Raw genomic sequence first — 16,894 nt, 5'->3', positions numbered from 1 at the left:
AAAATAAACAAATGAGACCTACTCAAACTTGAAAGCTCTTGCACAGCAAAGGAAACCATCAACAAATGAAAAGGCAGCCTACCGAATTGGAGAAGATATTTGTAAATGATGTGTCTGATAAGGGGTTAAATACACAAAATCGTACAAAGAACTCAGACAACTCAACCTTCCTCTCTCCAAGCACCCCCTCAGTCATGCTCCCAAGTCCTTTGTATGTAATCTCTAAAATAGTATTCTTCACTTTATACTTTATGTTTGTCTCTTCTAGCAGTCTTTAAGGGCAGGCACAATGTCAGTAAGCTCCAGAGCCTGGCATATTAATTAAAGTACTGAATACAGGGGCTTCCCTGGTGGCGCAGTGGTTGAGAATCTGCCTGCCAATGCAGGGGACACGGGTTCGAGCCCTGGTCTGGGAAGATCTCACATGCCGTGGAGCAACTAGGCCCGTGAGCCACAACTACTGAGCCTGCGCGTCTGGAGCCTGTGCTCCTCAACAAGAGAGGCCGCGATAGTGAGAGGCCCGCGCACTGCGATGAAGAGTGGCCCCCGCTTGCTGCAACTAGAGACAGCCCTCGCACAGAAACGAAGACCCAACACAGCCAAAAGTAAATAAATAAAATACTGAATACATAACTACTTTTTATATGTCTTTTATCTAACTCTTTACCATTTAACAAGAGGTATCACATATTTTTATTTATCCTGCAAGGCGGGGAAGGCTAGCATTATCTCCATTTCTCCAAGTGACAAACTGAAACTCAAAGATTTAGTGAATTGCTCAGGGTGAAAGAACTAATAGATGGCAAATGTGGAATTGAATTCTTGCTTCTGACTCCTTGCAAGGGCTTTTCTAAAACATCACTTTGTGGTTTTTACCTTAGCTGTCCCATTAGAAATTTGGGGCTGGGTACAATTAAGAAATATTTAGTTCTCACGCATTTTGCCTACACAGCAGGGCTTGTTGAATTAATACATGAATAAATGTATTTTAAAAGATGTAATTGTTAATTAACATTTTGCACCATCTTTTTTCTAACACTATGTGAGCTGGGCCTTACTTTCCTGACCTATAAAAGAAATGGCCACATGCTGCATCAGACTTGCTCATCCACATGCTATTAAAAATTTGTCAGACTTCACCCCAAACTATTTAATCAGCATCTCTGAGGGCAGGACTGGAGAATGTAGGTTAAATGTGTTCCCCACACCATCCTTGCAGCCTCTCCAGTTTTTGAACCCCTAGACTATACGACTTCTAAGTTTCCCTCTAGCTCTGACATTCCATACTCCTTTCAAGAAAAAATATCCATCCCCAGTATACCCTAAAATGCCAAACACCTGAAATCACTCTTTACTCACAAAGAACAATACTTTACAAACAACAATAATATGCCATTTATGTTATACAGGCCACTAAACTAAGTCTGATAATTATCCAATAAAAACAAACAATTCACTAGGAATAAAGGATGCACTCGTGTGTCACATACTACATTCACTTTCCAAGTTTTCTTGTATTATTTTTCAGGTCGGTCACAGTTACCTCCACTACTCTAAGGGAATGGAGGAACGGATCTAAACGTTTATGTAAAGCCCATGATGCGTCAGGTACTCTGCTATGCATGTGATATACACTGACCCATTCAATCCTCACAACAGATACAAAAACTGAGACTCAAAGAGAAGAGGTAACAGTAAGTTATGGAGCAAGATTCTGAACCAAGCTGTGTGATCCTGTCTTTTCCTTCTTGTCTAATCTCCCAACTACCAGTATTAAAGGCTGCATAAGTCATTTGATACACATGGATAAATGAAGAAGAATTTTAAAAATCTATAAACTATGAAAGCCTGCCAACAGAAGTATTGTACAGTAAAAGTTAATGAGGGACTCATATTACTCATGAAAACTCTGAGAAGCAATTCAGCACAGTGGTTAAGACCATTAGCTCTTGAGCCAAACTGGGTTGGAATCCCAGTTCTACTACTCATCAGCCGTGTGACCTTGTACAAGTTACTTAATGTCTCTACACCTAAGTTGCTTCCTCTGTAAAATGTAAATACAAGAGTCCGCCTCTTCGAATGGTTGCGAGGATTGAATGAGGTCATAAATGTAAATAAAGATCTTAGAATAGTAACGGACACACAGTTAAGGACTCAAATGTTCACTGTTAATATTACCATTATTCACGATTATTTATAGATTGTGCCTTTTTTTTTTTTTGGTTGTTGAAGTATGTAACATTACTGATTTATACCCAATCATGTCTCTTACATCTGCTGAGGTAGATTAGCTGGCATCCTGAATTCAAAAAAGCGGGAGAGCTAACTTCAAAGAGCAGGCTGGTCTCTGGAGTCAGACCGAGGCAGGTTTAGCTCTTGACTCTGCCACTTAATAGTTCTGTGAACTATTTCTCTCCCTAAGCCTTAAACCCTCCATTTGTAAAATGAAAATGAAAAATAACAAGGGTTGTGAGGACGGCTAAATAAATGGAAAACATATAAGAGAGTGCCTGGTCCACATGAAATGTTCAATAAATGTTAGTTGCTGTTATTATTGGGAACAAGCAGGTACAGCAACAGCTAGGATGTAGCCCTATTTCTCCATCAGATTTTTTTGTTTTCTCAGACCAATCAGTGCTTGTATTTACTCAACCCCATCTAACAAGTTTTTCAACTCAATTCAACAAACAGACATTAACTCCATCATATGGAGAAATTCATTCTCATGGGAGTACGAGTGTAGAAATAGATTTTCTAGTGGTGGGGACACTAAAGCTGGTGCATGTCCCCTCTCCCTGGAATGCCCTACAGCCAACCTCCTTTCAACTCATCTTTTAAGGCTTAATTTCAGTGTCATCTCTTCTGGGAAGTCTCCTCTGATGCCTTCAACTGAAGTGAGTACCCTTCCTCTGGGCTATTACAGCATCTACCATTCCAAATGTTGTCATTGGCTAGTCATCCTCGGTGAACCATGCATTCTTTAAAAGGAGACTGCAGTATACTCACTTTAGTATATTCCCAGTGTCCAGTACCTATCAGGCACTCAATAAATGTTTATTGAATGAATAAGTAAAGTTTCAACAAGCAGAGGATAGTCTGGGACAGCGGTCCCCAACCTTTTTGGCACCAGGGCCTGTTTTCGTGGAAGATAATTTTTCCACATACGGGGCGGGCGGGGTGGGGGATGGTGCAGGCGGTAATGCGAGTGATGGGGAGCAATGGGGAGTGGCAGATGAAGCTTCACTTGCTTGCCTGCCGCTCACCTCCTGCTGGGCAGTCTGGTTCATAACAGGCCTTGGACTGATACCGTTCCGTGGCCTGGGGGGTGGGGACCCCGGGTCTGGGACATTCTAAACAGGGTAATAACATAAAAAATGACAAGGAAGTGGGAAAGCACATGACCTGTGTGAGATTAGTGACTGGTCTTGGCCCAGATGGAGAAGTATTTCATGAAGAGATAAGGAGATGAGTATAGTGAGCAATGGCTAGAAAGTAAGGCCCGATTGTAGAAGGCCATCTTCCAAAGTCTACCTACAACATGTCAGAAATTTAACAAATACAATCATACAAATTTCAAGTAATAGAATAAAGGATTCAATCACTGCTGAATCAGGATCATTTTATGTATTCCACTACAGGATAATTCCATGACCTTGCTTTGCCTGGTAGAGTCCCAGTTCACAGCTGTTGTCCCAACTTAGTAATGAAAAATATCCTTTTCATTCTCCAAAGTGTCTCTATTTGGATGATAAATTATAGTCATTCTAACTAAGGGAGAGATCTGGACTCCTACTGCAGGTTATATAACCAGCTAAATTAAAGTCTGTCAGCTTCTAAATCTACAAAGATTTGGAAGGAAAAAAATGTTAGTAAATGGAGATAAATTTAACAAACAACTGCAGTAATCACATAAAAACATTATCTGACATAGCATGTTATGTAAAGAAAAAAAGCTGCACTTTAGCTAAAGTAGTTAATTTATTGTCAATTTTCCTTTTGCATTTCTTTTCGCTTTGTATTCATAATTGAATCACTCTTTTAATTGAGTTCCTTGCTTCTGATTAACAAAATGGAGGAAAATGTATTATAAATCTTCTGCACAAAATTATTCTAGAGTTCTTTGTTACCAATATGTTATACAAATCTTTCATGTCAATAAGATTACACTGGAAAACAAATAACTTTATTGGAGAAATCTTTTAAGTAAAAGCCTGAAGATAGGACTCTACAGATTCTTATTAAATATCTATTTTTCATCCTCTTTCTGAGTAACCAGACCTTGGTTTCTTGGGGGGAAATATGCTCAATTAAAAGTACTCATCTCCTCAGAGATACAAACAGCCATGTGACCCAATTCTGGCCAATGAGTTATAAGTGGAAGTATTTTGTAGGCCTCGAGGAAAAATAATTGTCCTCTTGTTAAAAAAAAGAAAGACAGCTGGCTCATGCTCTCTGCCTTTCCCCTTCTTCCTGCTGGATGCAGACTTTATATAATGACTTGGAGCAGGGAGCCTGCGACCATGAGAACCAGTCACACTCGAGACAAGTTTATATATTTGCAAAACTCATCAAACTATACAGTTAAGACGGGTACATTTTACTGTATGGCAAATTATACCTTAAGATACGTTTTTAAAAAAATCAGTTGCTGGACTAGACCATAATATTTAAACATATATTATGATTAACCTGTAGACCTTTTAAAAAATAGGAGCACACTAAATATTTGTTAGTTTCACTTAAATTATTTGCTAGTTCTATGGCTATTAGAACAATATAAAGTACCTGCTGGAGGAGAAAAACACACACCACAGCTGAAAAGACAAATACCCACTTATGCAGTATTTGTATACATGTCTATAGTTCTTTTGGGAAAAGATTAAGTCAGGAAGACCTGACTCAACAGTTCTAAGAAAAAGAAACAAATAATTTGCTAAGAAATAATAATATACTTTTTCCTTTTTAACTTGTTGTAAAAATCTGTAAAGAAATTTTCAGTATAGAAACTTAGTGATACCATCAGTTTTTAGCTAAAAAACAAAGAAAACAATGTGCATGTAGAAATACTGTGGACTCTTGATTAAAACATTTATAGAAGATATTAGTGATAAAATTAAATCAAAATAACAGATAGTCTAAACCAGTGTTTCACAAACCATGTTTTGGAGAAAAAAGAGACCTGAGCATATTTCATGAAAAATGGGTATGATGTTAACTGAATTTAGGTGATGATAGTTTGAACAAGATCAAACAAGTTTTTTTACTTCTTTCTCATAGGCTTTAATGTGATAATGTGTACTGTGAATTCCCAAAAGAGGTTATACGGAATGCAGTGTATCCCAAACTTATTTCAGTCCGAGCATCTCACAGGACTTGGCTAAGAGAGAGTCACACTTCAGGAAACACTCTTGGAGGATGACAGCACAAGCCAAATCAAATGGGGTTTTTCCTACATATTTTGTTTTCATATCTCTGTTGGAGAAGGTAATTATGCATTTTATTTAAAATATCTCCTTTAAAAATACAAAACAGAATCTAAATTGTTAGTAAATTTTGACTTAACAAGGAAAAATGAATATTGCTCAGGTTTTCAGACTTACAAAATAACAAAGTATTATGTAGAGCTGGTCCCCAAGCAGAACTGGCTCCACCTTTCAAGAACAATCAGCTACTAAAATCTGTGGGGTACATGCAACCAATTATGAGTCCTTTCTTTAGTGTAAAGAGACTCAGAATTTAGTCCTGGACTCTCATGTATAATAATCATACTACTTTGAAATGATAAAAGCTCAATTTCTTTAACTATAAAGTACTGTAAAGCATAAAGTTGGACTACATAAGCTCTATGAAATTTTTTAGCTCTAAATACTCTATTTTCCAACTTACTACATTTGATATTTATTAAGCAAAGTAAAAGAGTATTTTGTTACAATATAACTTACGTATTTTCAAAATCATCATGAAGTATGAATTCTGTTTGTGCAACATCTCCCTTATATTTATCACTTAAAACTTTAAATGTGAAATTCATTTTGGTAAAAAGCAAAATTTTATGTCCTTCTACTGTCTGAAATATAACTATATTTTAAATACATCTACGTCTATGAACTCGGGAGAGAGGGACAATGGACCACAGCTTAACAAAGTTTGGAATGTCTAAAAGCAGAGGATTATCATTCAGCCAGAAGCAAAGCAGATGAACATGCTGTGACTTTTCAACTGTTAACTATTTTCAAAAGCAAAGTTTAGCTTTAATATCATGAGAAAACAATGTTCCAGTGGACAAGTAAAAGGTGTAGTAGTTTTACAAATTTTCTTCAAGAAATTTTAATTACTCACCTGTAATGGACCCAAGATAGAGCTTGTTGTATACATAAAAAAGAGACGAAGATAACTCAGAACATTGGCAAATGCAAAAAGCCCTTCTGCCACCAGTGTAGGATGGAATGCATCCCAGTCCTTCCGATCAGCAAAATCATGAAACTAAGGTTAGGAAAAAAAAAGCCAAAGATAAAACAGCTCTCTCAAGTTAGGAAAATAAAAAACAAATATTCTGACTGTTGAAAGAAAACTATTTTATGTCTCCTTGTGGGGGACTCGATTTATGTTTTATAAAGTTCTCTTCTTTTAATAGAAATAACATTGTTTTAAATAAATAAAAGATTTCTACATATGTGGGGCAATATCACTTGTGCTATATAAAGAGGTTTTCTCAGAAATTCCTATGTTTTAAACAACTAATGTTTTAAAAACTTTCATTAGATTTTTTATGAATGAAATTTCTGCTAGTTTTTCTTAAATTCCACAACACAAACTTTAAGAATGTGTGCTGTCAATTAATTAGCTATCACATTAAATTAACCTAGCCCTTTGACTCAGGATTCTACAATGGCCCATATATGCTTTCTCCCTTCTAAATAACAAGAAAAAAAAGAGTGTATTATTATACTTTAGACATAGAATGACCACATGTTCCAATTGCCTGGGACAGTCCCAGATTACATACCAGTTTTCCTGGCATAATTATTAATTGTGCCCCCTTTCACTTGTAAAGTGTCTTGGTCTGAATAATAAACTATATGGACACCCTGCTTCTAGAACTAAAGAGACCAGTCTAAAAAAACCAATGACCATCAACCTTTCTATCAAACCATCTATCTATATATGATCTTTTTATTTTCTTAATAACTTCACAACTCTGGTCATGGAGCATACCTAATAAACATGTTTGGTACTACTGATCAATTACATGAATAGAGGTTTTTAATAAAGTGATATAAGATAACCAGTTTGCTTTCTCTGTAGTCTATAAATCAGTCAAAACCCAAAAAATATTATATAAATAGTTCCTTGAATGTGACGCCTCAGAATTCTAAACTCAGGTGTAAACCAAGGTAGTTAACATAATCTCCATTACCTTTCCTGGGCTTTTAATAAATCTTTATAAACGTAACATTATAAGATGTCTATAAGGTTAGATTTTTGTCAAATTTTAAATTTAAAAATATAGGAATCACAAAATAACTAAATTTACATAACTTTTTAAGCTGTGTAAGATAATAGTCATGATTTGGAATGTGTAAAACACTATATAATGAGTTCCATTCAGATAAACTTTTTCCAGATAGACATAAAGATATCTAACACTAATCAATTTAAGTAACTTTGTGTTACTTAGGTTAATGAGGTAATATATAGGTTAATGAGGTAAGTGAACCTAGCTCAGATTTAAGGAATTGGCATTTGGTAGAAAGAAAATGCCTAGACAGACCTGGATTTAAATCCAGTCTTGGTTTCTTACTGTGTGGTCTTGGACAAGTTATTTATTATCTCTGAGCTTCCTTTTCCTTATTTGCAAAATGGGGATAAGGACATCTGTCTCATAGAATCCCTGTGAGAATAAAATGAGATAAAGTATAGCAAGTATCAACCATGGTGCCTGGCATAAAATAGGTAACGAACATTTAATGGTAATTAACACCCTTGAAGCTATTAGAAAGGAAGGAAACAATGTGTACTATTCCCTTGCACAAGGATAGGTTTAGAATGAAAACACATCAGACACAGATTTGGGCCAAAGTCACTCTGAGATACATAGCTAAATATCGTGGGTTTTTCCTAAATAAATTTCACTTGTGCCTCCAGTTGACATAGTTAATAGTCACCTTGTTGTGAGCAACCACTTTGAGGGCAAAGGTTGCCAAATAAAGTGAATTCATGACAAAACTGAGTTGATTACGTGATTCTTCTAAAAAGTCTTCCAACCCTTCATACCAGAGTCTTTTAATGTCTGACCAAATCATCCCTAAAAAAGGAAGAAAAAAAATCAGATAATGCTCTCTTCATTCAATAATAAACTAAAAAATACCTTAAGGCTCAAAGTACTAAATAAATAACACCTGTCAGTTGTAGCCTCATTCAGAAGAAAAAAATAACATTCAGTAAAATGTTCTTAAAATATGAAAGAAAATAACCTTAAGTTTCATATGACAATATCTTTCCCAGAGAGGGATTTTAATAAATGATGTGAAACAAGCATAAGAAAGCAAATTGATGTTAAATACAAAACCCCCAAAAGGCTCAGTTCCTGATTCTTTTCTCTGTCTACACTCACTCCTATAGTGACCTCATCCAGTCTAGTCTAACGGCTTTAAATACCATCTATGTGATAGACTTTCAAGTTTTTATCTCTGAACTCAACCTGTATTTACATAATAATAAATAGCTCTAAACTTCTTTCCTAAACTTAACTTGTATAGGTACTTGGCTACTCTACATCTCAAACTGGATGTCCTAACATGTCCAAACTGAACTCCTAATCTCTGCACCCAAATTCACTGCTCTTGAAGACTTCCCCATCTCACTTAATGGCAACCCCATCCTAGCTGCTCACTCTCAATGTCCTTGAATCATCCTTGACTGATATTCTTTTAAATCACACATTCAATGCAGTAGTAAGTCCTGCTGGCTTTACTTTCAAAATATAGTTAGGATCTAACCTTTCTCACCACTATTTCAACTTCAAGCCACTATCTTCTCTGGTCTGAATTACTGAAATAGCCTAGTCTCCCTGCTTCTACCCTGTTCTCCCTAAAATCTATTCTCAACATGACAATCAGAGTAACCCTTTTAAAATGCAAGTGCTACTTCTCTCCTCAAAACACTGTAGTAACCCCCAGAGGAGAAAGAATTAACTGCAGGAGAGAACTCTTTTCCCATGGGAAGAAAATCTCATGTTATCATCTATTTAAGTGTTGCCTTGGAAACATACTACATTAAGAAAAATATGGAAGGTCAGCTGTGTTCAAGATTGTTATAAAAACAACCACTGATTGGGAAACTGCATCTGGACTGGAGGACTATGAGTGGACTCATAGACCCTAAAAGTATACCCAACCAGGACTATATAAAAACATGTTGAGAAGCACAGGCCTCAGCTTCTCTGTGTGATGTCTCTCTTAATGTAAAGTGTGCATGTAGTGGGAGCTACATTCTGAGGCTTTCTAAGATATCCTGCTGCATTTATAAGAAATCCTGGTAGATTTCAGGCTTCTTTGGCTGGGGTAGCCCATACCCATGAATATGGCCTCATTCCACACAACTGAGTGTGCCCCTATGGGGCTGGGAAGCAGCCCCGTCTTTTGTAAGAACTGCCAATAAAGATATATTTGAAGCTGTCATGCTGACGTGCTCTATTTCCTGTCTTCTATCTTCCAAAGGTAAGTAAATCTGGTGCCAGGTTTTTGCCTATCGTGTCCGGCGAGTGCGAATGTTAATGAGAACCTAAGACCACCGCTGCTGACTGCAGAGTAGGCATTGCACCTTCCCTTACAGCTCATTTTATTCAGAGTCAAAACCAAATTCCCTACAATGGTCTACAAGACCCTACATTACCTCTTCTCTCTGATCTCCTCTCCTATCAATCTTTCCCTCCACTACTGGCCTCCTTGCTTCCTTGCTGTTCTCTGAACACACAAGACTCCCGCCTTAGGGCCTTTACATGGGCTCTTCCCTCTGGCTGGAAGCTCCTCACCCAGATATCCATTTGGCTAACTCCCTCACTTTGCATCTTTGCTCACCACCTACTCTGATCATCCTATTTAAAATTGCAAACCCCGTGCCCCTCACTCCCAATCCCCCAACTCTTCTTTCTTTTCCCTTAGTACTTATCACTTTTAAACAATGGATATAGTTTACTTATTATGTCTATTATTAACTGACTACCTTCCTCCCACTTCGGGTAAACTCTTCAAGGGTAAGAATCTTTGTTTTATCAACCAATGTCCTAAATGTCCTATATAGTGGCTGATACACAGTGGGTGCTCAAAAATTTGCTCAGTGAATAAATATACATAAATAAAAACCAACTGAACCAAATAACTCCCTTCCCCTTCTTTGGCCAGAAGTTTCTCCATAGTTTTATATTCCTGGGAGTAACAGAGAACAGTACTACAATCAAGAATAGCTTTATGACACATTCCTCCACTAAGGTTTTTTTTTTTTTTTTTTAAAAACAGTGAGCGGGCCCCTCACTGTTGTGGCCTCTCCCGTTGCGGAAAACAGGCTCTGGACGCGCAGGCTCGGCGGCCATGGCTCACGGGCCCAGCTGCTCTGCGGCATGTGGGATCTTCCCATACCAGGGCACGAACCTGTGTCGCCTGCGTTGGCAGGCGGACTCTCAACCACTGCGCCCCCAGGGAAGCCCCACTAAGGTATTTTTAAGGAGAATGTAAAGTGACAAAAGAACAGAGTGCTACAACCTAAATATGGATGAAGATCAAGTTAAGCCAATCAGAATCATCCTCTGACTTACCAGGGTACAGAGTAAGTCCCCTGGGAAACACATGAAGTATTCTCAAAATATCTGTTCGTAACATCTTAATTATACAGTACCTATATTTTATGTAGAAAAACATTTTGAAATATTTGCAGGTCTGACAGGGAAAACAGTTTTTAAAAATTCCACTTGGATGAGCTTCTATTTAAAATGAATAGATAAAAACTAACCAAAAATGTTAAACCAAATCGTTTACATTTTATTAACCCAAACACTGTAACAGTAGAACACTAAGCCAAGAAAGATGCTTACAGAAATAAGTGTTTTATTTCTGTAAAATGTAATATTATACCTAAAGGGAACGCTTGACAAAAATTACAACATGAATTGGAGAAGATTTTGATCATGAAAGGCAGACATATGAAAGAATATTAAGTACCACTGACAGTTTCCCAGCTCCTGTGCAATATCCCACACCAAAGTGAAGCTAATACACTTGATGTATTTCACATTTCTGAGCTGGATTGGAAGAACGCAATAATTTTAAACTATTATAAGCAATGCAATCACTACACAATCAATGGACTACATTTTGGGGTCCTTTTTTGTTGTTTTTTAGAGTTAGTTAAGATTAGCAAACCGTAATCCCATCATTCTGGGAATTACTCGAGGCTTGCTCCTAGGTCCTCTCCTCTTCTCATCTTATACTTTCTCAAGTGTCTCATGTGTGCCCAGTTTCATCTACAACATATATGCAGATTATTTGCATACTGCTAACTCAAGCTTAAACTTCTTCTTGAGCTCTAGACAATGATATCCAATTGTCTGACTGACATCTCTTTTGAATTTCTCGAAGGCTCTTCAACTTCAACATACCCAAAACCACACTCAGGATCTACTCTTTCACAAATCCCCAAACCTAGTACTCTTCTAGAATACTTAGGTTGCTTAATAATTTCCTCCTCCCCCACTTCATATATATATATATATATATTTATTTATTTATTTCCATGTCCTACTGGCTTTACTTTGTAAATATCTCTTAAATCTGTTTCCTTCTCTTTCTATGGCAACAGGCGTCAGTCCAAGGCACCATCAGCTTTCATCTAGAGTACTGCAACAGGCTCCTTATCGGTCTCCCTCCACCTACTCTTGCCGCAGCCCTTCCTCCCAACCCGTTCTCTACGCTGTAGCCAGAACGATCTTTTCAACATGAAAATCTGATCATGTCACCCACCTACTTAAAAACGCCAGTGGTTTTCCACTGCTCTTAGTATAATGTCAAAATTACTTAATATGGCCAACAAGGCTGTCCATGGTCTAGTATAACATCCACTTCTATAGTTTCATCTCAAATCCCACTTCCCTTGTCCTCCTGCCTCCAGCCTTTACGCAGTCCCTTCTTTGCGCCATGCTCTCTCTTGCCACAGGGCCCCTGAATGTAACTTTTACATCAGCCTAGAATATTTTTCTCTCCCAATTCTCCTACAATACCTTTCTTTCCCAATTCTCCAAGTGGACTCCTATTTATCCTTTAAATCTTAGCTTATTTATCACTTCTTCAAGATAGACTTTCCAACCCCCTGAGTAGGTAAAATGCCCTTATAAAATGCTTGCTCTCCTAGCTCCATGACCTTTACTTAGTAGCACTTAACTCGTGTAATTTTTTATTTTATCTGTGTGACTTTCAAGTTATTGGGTGTTTTTCTTTTAAACAATAATTAGACCATAAGCTCCATGAGTGTTGGGCCATATCTGTTTCTGCCTGTGCTTGGACAAAGTAGGTAGACAACATTTCAAAATATACATTTCTGTAAGGGCTGTTCTATTATATTCCAATGGTAAAAAATTAAGTAAATGGATACCATTAATATTCTGTGGATTCATCAACACATTGTTTTCTTTTTTTCTACCTTGCCTTTCATAATTTAACCCTACTTTTTTCCTGGAGGGCTAAGGAAAAGAACAGGAAACAAATGTACAGAAGCCAGGCATCATGAGTCAGAAGTCCCTGTGCTCATTGCATGAAAAAGTAAATTGAACCAAGGAGTGACTTTGAACAAGTAGGCAAAAGATTCCTACATGTTTCCTCAGAGCAAGTTCAGATCTATATATTTAAGGAAGTCAGAATGATCTAAAGACATAACAGGTTCAGAAAACATCCTTGGCAAGGTTTACTCGTATCTAACTGTTTCCAAGCAGAAGCTGTGCTGAGAAAAGAAAAATACTTCCAGGAATTTTAATGGCATAATTCATACTGCACTCTTCTACTGAGACAGAATATGTTTAGAAAATTAATAATATTGTGTGTGTGTGTGTGTGTGTGTGTGTGTGTGTGTGTTCAGGGCCATTGTGATTAGAAAAGAGTAGCCACAGTTTTACCATTTGTTGTGAAATTCAGTGACAGCAGCAATATTTATGCTATCCAAGGAGTGGTATGACTCTGACTTCAATGAGTTTTTACTCACTGCTAAGAAATATAAATTTTACTTCTTATACAGACTTGGCTACAGACGTTCATTTTACAAAACAAAGAAAATATTTTTTCACTCTCACTACTATTTAAACAATAGATTATAGATAAATAATATAAATTTTCCCTTTTTTATGACTAAGGTATATATTACAATCTTTCAGAAGTAGTTTAAATAAAGGGGAAAAGTGCTTCTAAGAGATTCCTTTCAGCCTAACCTACCCAATTAAAAATATAAACAAATTTCACATTGAAAAGATCTACAATGCAATTTGGAGTCAAATATGATAAAGTATAAATTATTTCCTAAATTAAAATATTAAATTTTAGATAAGATAGTGGAAATATCAGAAACATGAAAATATTAACAAGAAATTATTTAATTCTCTTTAGCCTAAAGTTCAAATGTGTATTATTTTTACTGTATCTACCTAATTTTAAACATTAATGCATAACTCTGATGTAAGATCAAGTTACTTGAAATGAACTGATTTCCAAATAAAAATAAAAATCCCAAAATACACTTTTATATCTGAAGAACTAAAAGTGAGCATTGTACATTAACTCTTCTTAAATTATTTAATAACTGAAACAGTCAAGAACATATTAATCAATCAGTGCTTCATAACATAGAAAAGAATAAATTTCAGTATTCCTTTTACTCTATAGCAAATAGTAAAGAAAAAAAAAAAAGGTGGGAAATGCTGAGGTTAAAAACAAGGTTGAAGATCCAGAGGGAAATAATAAAGGGGATGTCATTAAAAGACCATAAATAGACAATGTAATTATACCTCAACTTCCCTCCTCCTCCCACCTCTCCCAAAAAGGGCAAGGGCAGTAAAAACTGCAGAAGATCATTAAAATATTTATGATACATCATAATACTTATAAAAAAAACAATTTTTAGAAAATAAAATGTCTTTTTTTTTTTAAAACTGTCATTTCTAAAGAGATCTGGCTGTCATTACAAAGAACTGATTTATAGAGTGAGTCACCAGGGAATGTTTTATCTATATAAGGTAATATGTAACTATAAAAGTTCATAGGTTCTTAAAAGAAAAGCTAATGATATAATAAAACAAAATAGTTAACTCTTAAAATGCAACCGAGTATAAAATGTATTATTACATTTCAAAATACCTAAGAAAATGTTCATATTCTTATAACAAAAAAATTCATCAGCAAAATTTGTTTTTCTGTTTTAACAATCATGAACAATTTTAGCAACTGAGAAAGAATTTTTAACTTCCATGTAATTAAGTAATATTAAGTAAGAGATCTGCTTCCTTATCATCAAGTTCAAGAACATTTATCTTTAAAAAAAAATGTTAGTTACGTCTTCAATGATCATGGAAGCATTCAAATTCTTCCTGTATAAACAGTGTAAAATTACAAGTTGAAGGCAGCTTATAATGCCACCAAGCAAGGGAGAGTTAATGGGCTAAATAAAGGCAGAACCTTTTAAACTAACTTGATACTTACCAATAATCCACAGTATAAGAAGATAGTCTATTCTTTCAAGGGCTGGCCCCATTGTGTTTTTCTTATCTTCATTGTAGACAAGAGAGTATAGGTTTAATAATAGCAGAAATGTAAAATATGATGCTCCATGAATAATAAATTTCATAAAAGGTGTGTGAATAATTCTGCCAAACTGAGATTTGGGAGCTATCAAATAACAAAGTGACAAAACTGGCCAAAACATGCCAACTGTCAACACAGTCATTATCTTCTTACAGGTAGGCTTACGTCGGTAACCTGACATCTGTCCAAACCAAACAGTGTTCAGGAACTGCTGACAGTTGGACTGGGAGACAAACTGAAAACGAAGCACACACATATAAAAAAAGTAAAATATAACTTGTAAATACGATCTGATAGTACTATTATTTAATTGATAGTCCAAGTTTTAATAATAGTTTGAAATCAATTCTATACAGTCCAGTTCTTTTTGTTTTGTTTTCTTACGTGTAATAAAAGAGTGTGGTGGTTAAGAGCATAGACTCTGGAGCCAGATTACCTAGATTCAAATCCAGGCTCTGCCACTTACTTACTAAATGACCTTGAGCAAGTTTTTAAATCTCTCTAAGCCTCAAATTCCCCATCTATAAAATGGGGATAATAATAGTATCTAGTCATACACTTGTTATGAGGATTAAATGTAAAGCTCTTAGAATAGTGCCTGGTCATAGCATGCACTATATAAATATTAGCGATTATTACTAGCCTACTCAGCCATTTCAAAACGTTTAACTTATAAAGACTCATAACAGTGTTTATGAAACTTCAAAATTAACAAGCACAATCCACAGAAAGAGACTTCAGCCTAGAAAAACTGATGATTTCAGTTACAAGAAACCAAGATGTCAAGATAGCAAAGCAATTAAAGTCTAAACATCAGATATTTCTATGCTCCACGAAAACACTGAGAATTTCTTAAAATGTATTAAAGATACTCTTAAATCTTCTTAAAATGGAATTCTATGTGAGAAGAAAAGGAAAAATATTCCCAAACAAGAGGAAAATTCTAGTTCAAGTATAGAAATGAATTTACCAAAGTTTACGAAGCTTTTTAGTTTACAAAATTCAGAAGCAATATTTTCCCAATATAATGCTCACGTTGTGAAGTATAAGTTAAGGGTTCTGATAACTCTGGACACAATAATGTAATCAGGTTTGAAATCACCGAAGTAAAGCACAAGTGATCATAATATCATTCAGATATTAAATAATATTTGGTCAATGTCCTGTTTTAAAATGATTTATCCCAAGATAGAATATAATCTATAGAATGCAACACTGTAGTTTAAAAAAGTAGACAGAGTTTTGTTGTTGTTTATTGTGCTTATCAAGAAATTTCCTAATATATCAATACTACACCTATTTTTGGTAGTTAAGTCTTCATTATTTATCCTTCTGCTTAGATTCCAGTGTTGTTAGGGAATCGTAATTTGTCCCTCAAGAGGAAATATCAGGGAGGAAAATAGCTTTTCTTCCCACCAACTACCCAGTTTAGTAGCATCCCAAACTTAGTGGTTTCATCCTTCCCCTGAGTATCAAAGCAATCTCAGGCGTGACTGCTGCCCTTGCCATTCCTCTATATAATGATGATTTAATTAACAGTAATGTTAAATATGTAATTGGAAGGACAAATTTTCAATTGGAGATGTTCTAAGTCTGTGGTGGTTTTAAAACATAGACACAAATTCTTTGATATTCCTCTCATCAATAGGTGGGCTACCAATATTACCTACCCTTCAATTCAACAAGCTTATGATTCCTTTAACCAGTAGATTCTGGAAGAAGTGATGCTATGTGACTTCTGAAGGTAGGTCTTAAAAGGCCGTTCAGCTTCCACCTTATTTGAGAAACACTTGCTCTTGAAGCCAAAAGCTGGCAGGTAAAAAGTCCTACCACCCTGAAGCCACCATGCTATGAAGAAGACCAGGCTACATGTAGGCACTCCGGCCAGCCCTCAGAGGCTACTCAGACCATCCCCCTGCAGCCAGCCCACCGTGAAAGCCATGCCCCTCCAAGGTTCCAGTCCTAGGTTCTTAGGAGACCCACCCTCTATGGACCCACCCACCTGAGCACCCAGCCCACTCAGAGCTCCCTGTTTGAATCCTCAGCTGCTGCTCAGGCAC

The 16,894-nt window shown here is 36.2% G+C and overlaps 1 protein-coding gene across 2 annotated transcripts in view; it reads right to left on the bottom strand.

Annotated features, from left to right (window-relative positions):
- The window catches only part of TRPC1 (transient receptor potential cation channel subfamily C member 1), a 63,995-nt gene that overhangs the window by 14,939 nt on the left and 32,162 nt on the right, over window positions 1–16,894 (bottom strand). For both annotated transcript variants that reach the window (XM_027091609.1, XM_027091610.1), the window contains 3 exons: window positions 14,733–15,069; window positions 8,166–8,305; window positions 6,340–6,483 (listed from right to left, as the gene is read on the bottom strand). In XM_027091609.1, the coding sequence (XP_026947410.1) occupies window positions 6,340–6,483; window positions 8,166–8,305; window positions 14,733–15,069 (621 nt within the window). The remainder of the gene's footprint in view (window positions 1–6,339; window positions 6,484–8,165; window positions 8,306–14,732; window positions 15,070–16,894) is intronic.

This window comes from Aethalodelphis obliquidens, unplaced genomic scaffold (assembly GCF_003676395.1).
Source record: "Aethalodelphis obliquidens isolate GAN/ISIS:26980383/991018 unplaced genomic scaffold, ASM367639v1 scaffold72, whole genome shotgun sequence".
In the NCBI taxonomy this organism is placed as follows: Eukaryota; Metazoa; Chordata; class Mammalia; order Artiodactyla; family Delphinidae; genus Aethalodelphis; species Aethalodelphis obliquidens.
Note: the sequence above shows the minus strand (reverse complement) of the source record. Positions and strands in the feature narration are given on the sequence as shown.